This window comes from Staurois parvus, unplaced genomic scaffold, assembly GCF_062004578.1.
Source record: "Staurois parvus isolate SC_StPar_1 unplaced genomic scaffold, SC_StPar_1.0 ptg000966l, whole genome shotgun sequence".
Lineage (NCBI taxonomy): Eukaryota > Metazoa > Chordata > Amphibia > Anura > Ranidae > Staurois > Staurois parvus.
Genome location: NW_028318762.1, coordinates 446,642 through 461,418, shown reverse-complemented (window position 1 = coordinate 461,418; position 14,777 = coordinate 446,642). Strand labels below are relative to the sequence as shown.

General features: G+C 47.2%; 1 protein-coding gene across 1 annotated transcript in view; it reads left to right on the top strand.

Annotated features, from left to right (window-relative positions):
• ZMAT4 (zinc finger matrin-type 4) overlaps positions 1-14,777 on the top strand; it is a 589,057-nt gene that overhangs the window by 558,336 nt on the left and 15,944 nt on the right. The window contains exon 6 of the mRNA XM_089657134.1: positions 4,867-4,997. Within this exon, the coding sequence (XP_089513260.1) occupies positions 4,867-4,997 (131 nt within the window). The remainder of the gene's footprint in view (positions 1-4,866; positions 4,998-14,777) is intronic.

Below are 14,777 nucleotides of genomic sequence, written 5' to 3'. Positions count from 1 at the left end.
TTTTGGCATCCAAGATGGCCTGAATTCTCCTGGAATCAGGGGCAGACTGACAACTCATGGGGCCCCAGGGCAATAGGGGATCATGGGGCCCCTGTGTCCTTACCCAAACTCAAAAAAGCCTATGAAAAAGGTACCAGGGGCATCTCATGGGACCCCCTACTGACCTCGGGCAGTGACCGAGTTTCCAAATGGTCAGTCCGCCCCTGCCTGGGAGTTGACAAATTATAAGTCCTTGGATGGCGGATGTGACAGGAGTCACTTTGGGTGGGGGGCCCATGGAACACAGCCCCCTTTGGAGAGGTGGGGAGACCCCTGTCTCAGCTCCCCATATCCATCTTATGTGTAAGTCACCCTGTGTCTCTTAGGGGCACAGGGTGACTAATGGACGCTGAGAATGCGGTTGGAATGACTTCAGATGTGACAGTAATATTTATCAGCCATATGAAGACTATTCCTGGTTGTTGATTCTGAACTAGACATGTGAATTGAAGGAGCCGGATCGTCTGCTCTTTAGAGAGATCCTAATTCATCCAACCATTGTCTAGGTGGAATGTCCTGATATTGTGTAGACATGTATAGGTGGGGTGTGGGGGTTATTCATTGGTTACTGCCATGTGGTGCATCCCATTGTTCTATTATGTGTCTTGCTTGGGAGCAAACTATTATGGGATGTATGTGTTTGTGTATTGTCTACTGCCATGTGGTGCATCCCATTGTTCTATTGTGTGTCTGGCTTGGGAGCAAACTATTATGGGATGTATGTGTTTGTGTATTGGCTTGGTGGGGGGTGTCTGCTGATGTGTCTCTTGTTGTTAGATTTGGTTTGCCCCGCCCTGGGTCCATATGCAGGGAGGGGGGGTTTGTTCCCTTGAATGTTTATATCTTGTGTCTGTGTTAAAATAAAGCAGTCTATTTCCTGGTTTCCTTCAAGTCTGGTGGTCTCTAGTCTTGTTTGGTCAGCGGTGGGGTCCGTGGTCGGTGTTCGGACAGGGAAGCGGGAGTTTAACAGAAATACCCAAGTGTAGTCGGTACGGTTCCGTTACAGTGGATCATGGAATCTGATATCACTCTTCATGCAAAATTCATTCCAGCTCTCACAGAGATGCCAGAGGTGGAAAATGAACCTTGTTTTCCAAAATTCACCATGAATGATATTAAGGTCTGGCGCCCAGGGAAGGTGCGAGACTTTGTCTGCATGCTCACCAAACCAGGATTTGGCAACACCAGCTGTGTGAATTGGAGCATTATTGTCTTGGTAAATGATGTTGTTTTCAGGAAACAATGTCTGCACCATGAGGTGCCCATGTTCGGCCAAAATTTGTACATAGTCGTTGGCAGTGACTTTACCTTTCAAGGTGATGATGGGGAATTACAAGATTTGAGTGCACAAACCATGGTTGCGCCACCGCCGTGCTTTACCGTTGGCACAACACAGTCCTAGTCATAAGGTGGGTGCGGAGTTGGCCACACGTAAACACGTCCAGTGGTTGGGAACAGCGTGAAGCTCGATTTATCGGACCATATTACAGTCCACCATTGATTGATAGTCCACCATTTATGGGTGTTGTACCTCTTTCTTCTCATCTGAGCATTAATATCGGTCACTAGTGGTTTAGCAATTGTAGCTCGCCTGTAAATGATGCGTGTGGAGACTGATGGAGTGAGCTGATGGGTAGAGAGATAGATTTGGGTGTCATCAGCGTAAAAATGGTGTTGGAAGCCTTAAGGATGTAAGCGGGGACTTTGATTGGAACACATGGAAAGCTGGCCATAGATAATTCTACCACCACAGCCCCCTTCCCCCGTCAAGTCCTGCTGTCACAAGCAGAGAGTCCTGCTGTCACAATACACTGATAACCAACAAAGATTTTTCAACATTCTCGTTTGACAGACGTCGATCTAACATTCAACTTCTGTTGAACAGGAATTGTTACAGATGGATTGAAATGTGTCCGATCCCAGCTGAACTGGACATCCATAGATAGATAGAGATCTGTATGCCACATATCTCTATCTATGGCAGGGACACTGATGGGCACCGCCTGATGTAAGGGGGGCTGTGCTGGGTACTCATGTAATAAAACTGTTTTTTTTCTCCCAGCCCATGAATATTTGTAAAATTTACAATGTGGTACGAAAATGTTTGAAGACCTCCCCCCACCAAGTTAGACCAAAAGCAACCTAGACAAATCCTTCCTAATCCAATCAGGGGTCCTCTGCTGAAAAACGTCTGTCCCCCAAATGCAATGAGATTCCACCATACATGATGGCACCTCGATTAAACCATACGTGATGGTCCCTTGATTCCACTATACATGATGGTCTCTTGATTCCACCACACATGATGGTCTCTTGATTCTACCACACAAGATGGTCTCTTGATTCCACCATACATTAAGTAAGAGTCACTTTATTTAGGTCAATTTTGCTGAATGTATAATATAAAGCGCTATGTCAGCATAGTCATTCCCAGGTGATTGCTGATATGCAATTCTGCTGTTTGTGAACAAATTATTTTCTAAGAATACACCCATATGTGATTGTCCCTTGATTTCACCACATGTGATGGTCCCTTGATTCACCACACGTGATGGTCCCCTGATTCCACCATACGTGATGGTCCCCTGATTCCACCATACGTGATGGTCCTTTGATTCCACCATACGTGATGGTCCCTTGATTCACCACACGTGATGGTCCCTTAATTCCACCATACGTGATGGTCCCTTGATTCCAACACACGTGGTGGTCCCTTGATTCCACCATACGTGATGGTCCCTTGATTCCACCATACGTGATGGTCCCTTGATTCCAACACACGTGATGGTCCCTTGATTCCAACACACGTGATGGTCCCTTGATTCCACCACACGTGATGGTTCCTTGATTCCACCATACCTGATTGTCCCTTGATTCCACCATACGTGATGGTTCCTTGATTCAACCATATGTGATGGGCCCTTGATTCCACCATACATTATGTAAGAGTCACTTTCCTTGCATGGTCAGTATACCCGTACTCTGAGATATTAGTTCCGTTTTGCTGTATGTATAATTTAAAGCACTATGTCAGGATATTCATTCCTAGGTGATTGCTGATATGAAATTCTGCTGTATGTGAACAAATCACTTTCTAAAAATACCACCATATGTGATGGTCCCTTGATTCCACCATACGTGATGGTCCCTTGATTCCACCATACGTGATGGCCCCTTGATTCCACCATACGTGATGGCCCCTTGATTCCACCATACGTGATGGCCCCTTGATTCCACCATACGTGATGGCCCCTTGATTACACCACATGAGATGGTCCCTTGATTCCACCATACCTGATGGTCCTTTGATTCCACCATACTGGATTTTTGCTTGGTCAGTATACCCGTACTCTGAGATATTAATTCCATTTTGCTGTATGTATAATTTAAAGCACTATGTCAGCATATTTATTCTCAGGTGATTGCTGATATGAAATTCTGTGAACAAATAATTTTCTAATGATTTCTAATTTTCAATGGTCCCTTGATTCCACCATACTGTACATGATGGTCCCTTGATTCCACCATACCTGGCAGTTTCTTGATAACACCATATGTGATGGTCTCTTGATATCACCATACTTGATGGTCCATTGATTCCACCATACATGATGGTCTCTTGATTCCACCATACCTAACCGTCTCTTGATATCACCGTACGTAATGGCCCCTTGATATCACCATACTTGATGGTCCATTGATTCCACCATACATGTTGGTCCCTTAATTCCACCATACCTGACGGTCTCTTGATATCACCGTATGTGATGGTCCCTTGATTTCACCATACTTGATGGTCCATTGATTCCACCATACATGATGGTCCCTTGATTCCACCATACATGATGGTCCCTTGATTCCACCATACTTGATGGTCTCTTGATTCCACTATACGTAATGGTCTCTTGATATCACCATACTTGATGGTCCATTGATTCCACCATACATGATGGTCCCTTGTTTCCACCATACTTGATGGTCTCTTGATTCCACTATACGTAATGGTCTCTTGATATCACCATACTTGATGGTCCATTGATTCCATCATACATGATGGTCCCTTGATTCCACCATACCTGACGGTCTCTTGATTCCACTATACGTGATGGTATCTTGATATCTCCATACTTGATGGTCCATTGATTGCACCATACACGATGGTTCCTTGATTCCACCATACATGATAGTCCCTTGATTCCACCATACATTATGTAGGAGTCACTTTCGTTGTGTGGTCAGCGCACCCGTGCTCTGCTAACAAGACATTAGGTTGGTTTTGCTGTGTGTATAATTTAAAGCGCTATGTCAGCATATTCATTCCCAGGTGATTGTTGGCATGAAATTCTGCTGTTTGTGAACAAATTATTTTCTAAAAATACACATTAATTTGTATTCATGAAGTTCTACGGTTGAGTGATCTTACGTTTCAGCTGGAAATTGAGAACAGATTAGCTAAGTGAGAGCGGCAATAAAGCACACTGCCACATTAATGCAAGAATAAGAATGTCATTCCATGTCTCGAGCTCCGTAATGTTCGGTGCCAGTGATTCTCATGCAATGTGTACATACCTTTAAGTCTAGTTATCGATTCGTTTGACATAAGATGGAATTACCATTTTCACTTGAACACACTGCTACTGAAAAACATGTAATTACCAAGAACTCGCGGCTTTCTTTACCATTCAAGCCCCACCAGTCTGAATGATATATCCCGATATTACACGGCGGATATTTCTCTGCGAGGTGTTATTACAGATCTGTATTAGTAGATTATGTCCTCTGTTTTCACATCGGAAATAACAATATTCTTTCGCTCTGTCATTTCAGCGCTAACAATAACTCCGACGGAAGCAAGTTAAACGAGCAAAGAAATCTCCAGAATTCCGCTGACGCACAAATGCAGCCAAGAAGCAACTTCTACTCCAGGAACCACATCCAGAAGCGGCTGGTCAAAGAGGGTAAATAGCATCCATTGTGTTGTGTTGGCTTTTTCTTCTTGCTGAGAGATGCAGTTGTAATTTGACTACGGCGACTATTACTGTAATAAATGAGCGCTGCGATAAGCACATCCCATTCCAAGGATCTCCAGCCAGTATACACATTGTGTTGTTGTGACTCTGGATGTAGGGAATCACTCTATGGTTAGAGAATGTGCCAGTCCCCACGGGAAGTACGCGGGGAAATTGGATCATTTACAAAATGTCTCCTTGCCAAAGAGTCCCTGTATGACCTTGAAGCATTAGCGGCTCATGCTGTTATGAACTAACCGAGGTTCCTTTATACTTCATAATGCACGAGTATCACCGGCACCGAACATTTGGACCGGTTGCAAAATTTCTCCTTGGCCAAAAAAACATTGTGTTACGGTGACTCTGGATGTACAGAAACACTCAATGGTTATAGAAAGTGCCTGTTCCAACAGGGAAGGAAGCAGGGAAATTGTCCTATGCTATGGATCATTTACAAAATGTCTCCTTTCCAATGAGTCCCTGTTTGACCTTGAAGCATTAGCGGCTCATGCTGTTATGAACTAACCGAGGTTCCTTTATACTTCATAATGCACGAGTATCACCGGCACCGAACATTTGGACCGGTTGCAAAATTTCTCCTTGGCCAAAAAAACATTGTGTTACGGTGACTCTGGATGTACAGAAACACTCAATGGTTATAGAAAGTAAATAGCATCCATTGTGTTGGCTTTTTCTTCTTGCTGAGAGATGCACTCGTAATTTGACTACGGCGATTATTACTGTAATAAATGAGCGCTGCGATAAGCACATCCCATTCCAAGGATCTCCAGCCAGTATACACATTGTGTTGTTGTGACTCTGGATGTAGGGAATCACTCTATGGTTAGAGAATGTGCCAGTCCCCACGGGAAGGAGGCGGGGAAATTGGATAATTTACAAAATTTCTCCTTTCCAATGAGTCCCTGTATGACCTTGAAGCATTAGTGGCTCATGCTGTTATGAACTAACCAAGGTTCCTTTACACTTCATAATGCACGAGTATCACTGGCACCGAACATTTGGACCAGTTACACAATTTCTCCTTGACCCAAAAACTCTGTATACACATTGTATTACGGTGATTCTGGATGTACAGAAACACTCAATGGTTATAGAAAGTGCCAGTCCCAACTGGGAAGGAGCAGAGAAATTGTCCTATACTGTGGACCAGTCAGCGGCGGACTGACCATTCGAGCACTCGGGCACTGTCTGAGGGCCCGGGGTCAGTAGGGGGCCCCATGAAATGCACCTAGTACCTTTTTTATAGGCTTTTTTGGGTGTGCTTTGATTTGAGCAAGGACACAGGGGCCCATGAACCCCTATTGCCCATGGGCCCCATGAATTGTCAGTCCGCCCCTGGGACCAGTCCTAACATGTCTCCTTGCCGAAGAAGCCCTGCATGACCTTTCATCTTTGTTGGCTCAAATGTTTCAAACTTACTTGCACCAATCATTTAAACCAGTTACAAAATTTCTTCCTGCCAAACAGGCTTTGAAGGCAGGTGCAGTCTACATTGTCCACTGTAGGTGACGTGCAGCTGGAGGAGTTACTCAAGAAAAACCAGGTTTCTCTATGATTCCCTCGGCCCCCTGGGACAGCGTTCCGACTGACTACTCTGAATCCAGGTGACATGCAGCTGGCAGATTTAGTCAAGAAAAAACAGGTTTCTCTATGATTCCCTTGGCCCCCTGGGGCAGCGTTCCGACTGACTACTCTGGATCCAGGTGACGTGCAGCTGGAGGAGGAAGTCAAGAAAAACCATGTTTCTCTATGATTCCCTCGGCCCCCTGGGGCAGCGTTCTGACTGACTACTCTGGATCCAGGTGACATGCAGCTGGAGGAGGAAGTCAAGAAAAACCGTGTGTCTCTATGATTCCCTCGGCCCCCTGGGGCAGCGTTCCAACTGACTACTCTGAATCCAGGTGACGTGCAGCTGGAGGTTTCTCTATGATTTCCTCGGCCCCCTGGGGCAGCGTTCTGACTGACTACTCTGGATCCAGGTGACATGCAGCTGGAGGAGGAAGTCAAGAAAAACCGGGTGTCTCTATGAATCCCTCGGCCCCCTGGGGCAGCGTTCCAACTGACTATTCTGGATCCAGGTGACGTGCAGCTGCAGGAGGAAGTCAAGAAAAACTGGGTTTCTCTATGATTCCCTTGGCCCCCTTGGGCAGCGTTCCAACTGATTACTCTGGATTCAGGTGACGTGCGGCTGGAGGAGGAAGTCATGAAAGACCGGGTTTCTCTGTGATTCCCTCGGCCTCCTGGGACAGCGTTCCGACTGACTACTCTGAATCCAGGTGACATGCAGCTGGCAGATTTAGTCAAGAAAAAACAGGTTTCTCTATGATTCCCTTGGCCCCCTGGGGCAGCGTTCCGACTGACTACTCTGGATCCAGGTGACGTGCAGCTGGAGGAGGAAGTCAAGAAAAACCGGGTGTCTCTATGATTCCCTTGGCCCCCTGGGGCAGCGTTCCAACTGACTATTCTGGATCCAGGTGACGTGCAGCTGCAGGAGGAAGTCAAGAAAAACTGGGTTTCTCTATGATTCCCTTGGCCCCCTTGGGCAGCGTTCCGACTGACTATTCTGGATCCAGGTGACGTGCGGCTGGAGGAGGAAGTCAAGAAAGACCGGGTTTCTCTGTGGTTCCCTCAGCCCCCTGGGACAGTGTTCCGACTGACTACTTTGGATCCAGGTGACGCTGGTGGCCATCTTGGGTCACGCAGAGTCTTTTTATGTCTTTGCCTATGGGTGCGCACTTGACAAGTGGTTAATGTAGGAACAGCACACCAGTCTGTTAGGGGCAGCACTAGCAGCAGAGAGAGGTTCCAGAGGAATAGGGAAAGCTTAGGGCCTGCTTCTTCATTTTCAGAACGCTCCCCTTTGGGTTGGACCGGCCAGGCCGCATCTCGCCATCTTTGACAGGTGCTGTCTTCAGTTCGGGCCTACGCATAGCTGACTTTTCGCTTTAACTCTCGTAAGTTATTGTAAAAGCAAACAAATTTGCAAAATGCAAAGGTTGGTAGTCAGGAAAGAAGTTCCCTCTTACATTGGTGGTCAGTGGTTAGTGATTGACAGCAGCCGGAGTCAATGGCTCCCACAAATGTTATATAGTTACATACAGTTACATAGTCTGGCTGAAAAAAGACAAACGTCCATCCAGTTCAACCATTAAAAAAAAAAAAAAAAAAAGTTATAATCCTACACCCACAGCTGATCCAGAGGAAGGCAAAAAACCCAGCAAAGCACGATCCAATCCTCATGCAGGGGACAAAATTCCTTCCTGATCCCCCGAGAGGCAATCGGATATTCCCTGGATCACCTTTCCCTATAAATGTTATATCCAGTTATATTCTGTGTATCCAAGAAAGAATCCAGGACTTTCCTACAGCAATCCACTGAGGTGGTCACAACCAACTCTGGAGGGAGTCTATTCCACATTCTCAGCTCTTACTGTGAAGAAACCTTTCCGTGTTTGGAGATGACATTTCTTTTCCTCCAGACGTAGAGAGCGCCCCCTTGTCCTCTGTGATGACCTCAGGGGGAATGACTACACCGAGTTCACTATATGAACCACTGATGTATTATACATGGAGATCATATCCCCCTTATGTATTATACATGGAGATCATATCCCCCCTTATGTATTATACATGGAGATCATACCCCCCCCCCTTATGTATTATACATGGAGATCATATCCTCCCTTATGTATTATATATGGAGATCATATCCCCCCCTTATGTATTATACATGGAGATCATATCCCCCCTTATGTATTATACATGGAGATCATATCCCCCCCCTTATGTATTATACATGGTGATCATATCCCCCTTATGTATTATACATGGAGATCATATCCCCCTTATGTATTATACATGGAGATCATATCCACCCCTTATGTATTATACATGGAGATCATATCCCCCCTTATGTATTATACATGGAGATCATATCCCCCCCCTTATGTATTATACATGGTGATCATATCCCCCCTTATGTATTATACATGGAGATCATATCCCCCCTTATGTATTATACATGGAGATCATATCCCCCTTATGTATTATACATGGAGATCATATCCCCCTTATGTATTATACGTGGAGATCATATCCCCCTTATGTATTATACATGGTGATCATATCCCCCCTTATGTATTATACATGGAGATCATATCCCCCCTTATGTATTATACATGGAGATCATATCCCCCCTTATGTATTATACATGGAGATCATATCCCCCTTATGTATTATACATGGAGATCATATCCACCCCTTATGTATTATACATGGAGATCATATCCCCCTTATGTATTATACATGGAGATCATATCCCCCTTATGTATTATACATGGAGATCATATCCCCCCTTATGTATTATACATGGAGATCATATCCCCCCTTATGTATTATACATGGAGATCATATCCCCCCTTATGTATTATACATGGAGATCATATCCCCCCTTATGTATTATACATGGAGATCATATCCCCCCTTATGTATTATACATGGAGATCATATCCCCTTTATGTATTATACATGGAGATCATATCCCCCCCTTATGTATTATACATGGAGATCATATCCCCCCCTTATGTATTATACATGGAGATCATATCCCCCCTTATGTATTATACATGGAGATCATATCCCCCCTTATGTATTATACATGGAGATCATATCCCCCCCTTATGTATTATACATGGAGATCATATCCCCCTTATGTATTATACATGGAGATCATATCCCCCCGTATGTATTATACATGGAGATCATATCCCCCTTATGTATTATACATGGAGATCATATCCCCCCTTATGTATTATACATGGAGATCATATCCCCCTTATGTATTATACATGGAGATCATATCCCCCTTATGTATTATACATGGAGATCATATCCCCCCCTTATGTATTATACATGGAGATCATATCCCCCTTATGTATTATACATGGAGATCATATCCCCCCCCCTTATGTATTATACATGGAGATCATATCCCCCCCTTATGTATTATACATGGAGATCATATCCCCCCCTTATGTATTATACATGGAGATCAATGCCAATATTCCCTCCCAGTCTAAGTCTTGGAGAGAAGCTCTCAGCCTTGGAAAATTAGCTCTCTTAAGGTTGAGCGGTTTTATTTTTCCTGTATGTGCTTGTTATTTACAATTATCAATACATGAAATCATGTTATGGTCACTGCTACTCAGATGTTCTTTTATATGAACATTCGTAATAAGCTCTGCATGGTTTGAGATGACCAGGTCCAGCAGAGCATCATTCCTAGTAGGGGCCTCTATAAACTGTACCATAAAATTGTATTAGGTTTATAAATGTTTGCCCTTTAACTGTTCCTGCAGCACCATTACTACAGCCCATGCGCCACAGCTAATGAGGACAGAAAGACCTGAGAGAGCCAAGGCTCTTGTACACAGTGCTGGATCGCAATGGGGTTCAGGTAAGTATTGGAGGGGCTGAGGGGGGAGCTGCACACAGAAGGTTTTTTACCTTCATTCAAAGAATGCATGAAGGTATAAAATCTTTAGCCTTTAGAACCACCATAACTAGTAGCCGACCGCAGATAGCCGAATGACGGCTGCACTGCGGCCGGCCAGTTCTGGGTGGACGTCATATGACATCCAGCCAGAACGCGCTCTCCTGCGCGCCCCAGGGGATGCGCACCCGGCGATCTCCGTGATCGCTGTGTCCTACGGACACAGCTGATCACGTGATGTGGTAAAAGGCCAATCACAGCGGCCTTTTACCACGTGATCAGCGGTGTCCAATGACACGCTGATCAGAGGGAAATGCAAGTGCCGGTTCTCGGCTGCACTTTCCTCACGCTGTCAGATCGTGAGGAAAGTACTGCCGAGAACCGGCAGTTGTCAGAGCGGGGAACGGCACCGATCATCAGGGCACTGATGATCAGTGCCCTGATGATCGGTGCCCAGCAGTGACACCCGCAAGTTCCGCCCACCTGTGCCCAGCAGTGCGCCCACTAGCTCCGCCCACCCGTGCCCAGCAGTGCACCCACCTGTGCCCAGCAGTGCCCTCACCTGTGCCCAGCAGTGCACCCACCTGTGCCACTCTGCAGTGCCACCTACCTGTGCCCAGAAGTGCCACCCACCTGTGCCCAGCAGTGCCACCCACCTGTGCCCACCCACCTGTGCCCACCAGTGCCACCCACCTGTGCCCACCCACCAGTGCTGCCCACCAGTGCCACCCACCAGTGCTGCCCACCAGTGCCACCCACCAGTGCAGCCCAGCAGTGCTGCCAGTCAGTGCCACCAGTCAGTGCCCAGGGGTTGTGCCAGTCAGTGCCGCCAGTCAGTGCCCATAAGTGATGCCAGTCAGTGCCGTCTATCAGTACCCATAATCAGTGTCACCTATCAGTGCCGCCTATCAGTGCTGCATATCAGTGCCGCCTATCCGTGCCACCTCATTAGTACTGCCTATCAGTGCCCTTTAGTGCTGCCTATCAGTTCCCATCAGTGCCGCCTATCAGTGCCCATCAGTGCTGCCTCATCAACGCACATCAGTGAAGGAGAAAAAATACCTGTTTGAAAAATTTTATAAAAGAAACAAAAACTTTTTGTTTTTTTTCAAATTTTTTGCACTTTTTTTATTTATAGCGCAAAAAGTAAAGCGCCCAGTGGCGATTAAATACCACCAAAAGAAAGCTCTATTTGTGAGAAAAAAAATGATCAAAATTTCATATGGGTACAATGTTGCATGACCGCGCAATTGTCAATCAAAGTGCGGCAGCGCTGAAAGCTGAAAATTGGCCTGGTAAATAAGGGGGTATAAGTGCCTGGTAGGCGAGGGGTTAAGGGAAATGTTATAATCTCTTTTTGTTCCAATCTTATTAAAAAAGAGAATTTACATGACAGAAGAACATAGAAAGGTCTCAGGTCTCATGAAGGAGGTATGCTGGCCTTTCAACATTGCTAAACACGTACATATTTGTGAAAAACTGGCCTCATATTTATTCAGCAATATACAGTGTTTCTAAAAAAAAATATACGTGATGGGAAGAACAAACCGGCAATGTAACACCAGGGAACGCTAAGAACTAACATTATCCAAAAAGTCAATGCTAAATTATAGATGACAGACCAGTGATTTGCAGAAGTGATAAAGCCAGGCCGAGATTGCCGGCAGGAGATGGTTTCTGGGGCAAAGTGTCTTCTCACAGAAGAATGTGAAGTCCTATCAGGTGTACAGAACATGGGGAAAGGTCCGTTTGTTCCTCTGCGTGATTTATTATTTACCTCTTATGCGAATAACCCCAAAAACTCATCTTTTTAGGGAGACCAAACCCCCCTCCAACCCTCTGGTATTGAATTGTATTGCAACTGTTCTGTCTCCTTTTATATGGTAAAGTGCTGAGAAAACTGTTAGGGATGAGAAGAACAAAGAAGAGGAAGAAAGGAGGAAGAAGAAGGAAGATGAAAAAAGGAAGACGAAAGAAAAAGGAAGAAGAAGAAAGAAGGAAGAAGAAAAAAGAAGGAAGATAAAAGAAAGAAGGAAAAAGAAGAAAGAATGCGGGGTCCGGGGAGAGCGGATATAGTGAATGCGGGGTCCGGGGAGAGCGGATATAGTGAATGCGGGGTCCGGGGAGAGCGGATATAGTGAATGCGGGGTCCGGGGAGAGCGGATATAGTGAATGCGGGGTCCGGGGAGAGCGGATATAGTGAATGCGGGGTCCGGGGAGAGCGGATATAGTGAATGCGGGGTCCGGGGAGAGCGGATATAGTGAATGCGGGGTCCGGGGAGAGCGGATATAGTGAATGCGGGGTCCGGGGAGAGCGGATATAGTGAATGCGGGGTCCGGGGAGAGCGGATATAGTGAATGAGGGGTCCGGGGAGGGCGGATATAGTGAATGAGGGGTCCGGGGAGGGCGGATATAGTGAATGCGGGGTCCGGGGAGGGCGGATATAATGAATGCGGGGTCCGGGGAGAGCGGATATAGTGAATGCGGGGTCCTGGGAGAGCGGATATAGTGGATGCGGGGTCCGGGGAGAGCGGATATAGTGAATGCGGGGTCCGGGGAGAGCGGATATAGTGAATGCGGGGTCAGGGGAGGGCGGATATAGTGAATGCGGGTCCGGGGAGAGCGGATATAGTGAATGGGGGGTCTGGGGAGGGCGGATATAGTGAATGAGGGGTCCGGGGAGAGCGGATATAGTGAATGGGGGGTCCGGGGAGAGCGGATATAGTGAATGCGGGGTCCGGGGAGAGCGGATATAGTGAATGCGGGGTCCGGGAAGAGCGGATATAGTGAATGCCGGGTCCGGGAAGGACGGATATAGTGAATGCGGGGTCCGGGGAGAGCGGATATAGTGAATGCGGGGTCCGGGGAGAGCGGATATAGTGAATGCGGGGTCCGGGGAGAGAGGATATAGTGAATGCGGGGTCCGGGGAGAGCGGATATAGTGAATGCGGGTCCGGGGAGAGCGGATATAGTGAATGCGGGGTCCGGGGAGAGCGGATATAGTGAATGCGGGGTCCGGGGAGAGCGGATACAGTGAATGCGGGGTCCGGGGAGAGCGGATATAGTGAATGCGGAATGCGGGGAGAGCGGATATAGTGAATGCGGGGTCCGGGGAGAGCGGATATAGTGAATGCGGGGTCCGGGGAGAGCGGATATAGTGAATGTGGGGTCCGGGGAGAGCGGATATATTGAATGCGGGGTCCGGGGAGAGCGGATATAGTGAATGCGGGGTCCGGGGAGAGCGGATATAATGAATGCGGGGTCCGGGGAGAGCGGATATAGTGAATGCGGGGTCCGGGGAGAGCGGATACAGTAAATGCGGGGTCCGGGGAGAGTGGATATAGTGAATGGGGGGTCCGGGGAGAGCGGATATAGTGAATGCGGGGTCCGGGGAGAGAGGATATAGTGAATGCGGGGTCTAGGGAGAGCGGATATAGTGAATGCGGGGTCTAGGGAGAGCGGATATAGTGAATGGGGGGTCCGGGGAGAGCGGATATAGTGAATGCGGGGTCCGGGGAGAGCGGATATAGTGAATGCGGGGTCCGGGGAGAGCGGATATAGTGAATGCGGGGTCCGGGGAGAGCGGATACAGTGAATGCGGGGTCCGGGGAGAGCGGATATAGTGAATGCGGGGTCCGGGGAGAGCGGATATAGTGAATGCGGGGTCCGGGGAGAGTGGATATAGTGAATGTGGGGTCCGGGGAGAGCGGATATAGTGAATGCGGGGTCCGGGGAGAGCGGATATAATGAATGCGGGGTCCGGGGAGAGCGGATACCTCTCCTATACCTGACTCCTAAACCCAACAAATGTAACCTTCAGCCGTTTGACACCTTCAGCATCTTTTTGCTGAAAGTGAATGATTGAAGGTTACGCGGCTCCAAGCTTTGCCGGGGACTCTTAGCGATGGTGGGGATGGTGGGGATGGTGGGGATGGTGGGGGCCGAGTCTGAACACATCCTCCATATACGATCTCTCCCTGTGCTAGGCACAGATGTCACTTCTCATTAGTACTCGCTTGGCATTGGAAGCACCTCGGACATTGCTGGCTGTGCCCGAGCTGCATTAAGTACTCCGAGAAATGTCAGTTCAGACATCTGCTTTCCTTGGAAGGATCTCCTGTCTACCTGGAGGACATGTTTATACGATCGGCCTGGAGGGGCTCAGGAGCCCCGGACTGCCTGTCAGTGTGAAGTGCCCTGAAAGTCTATATGAAGT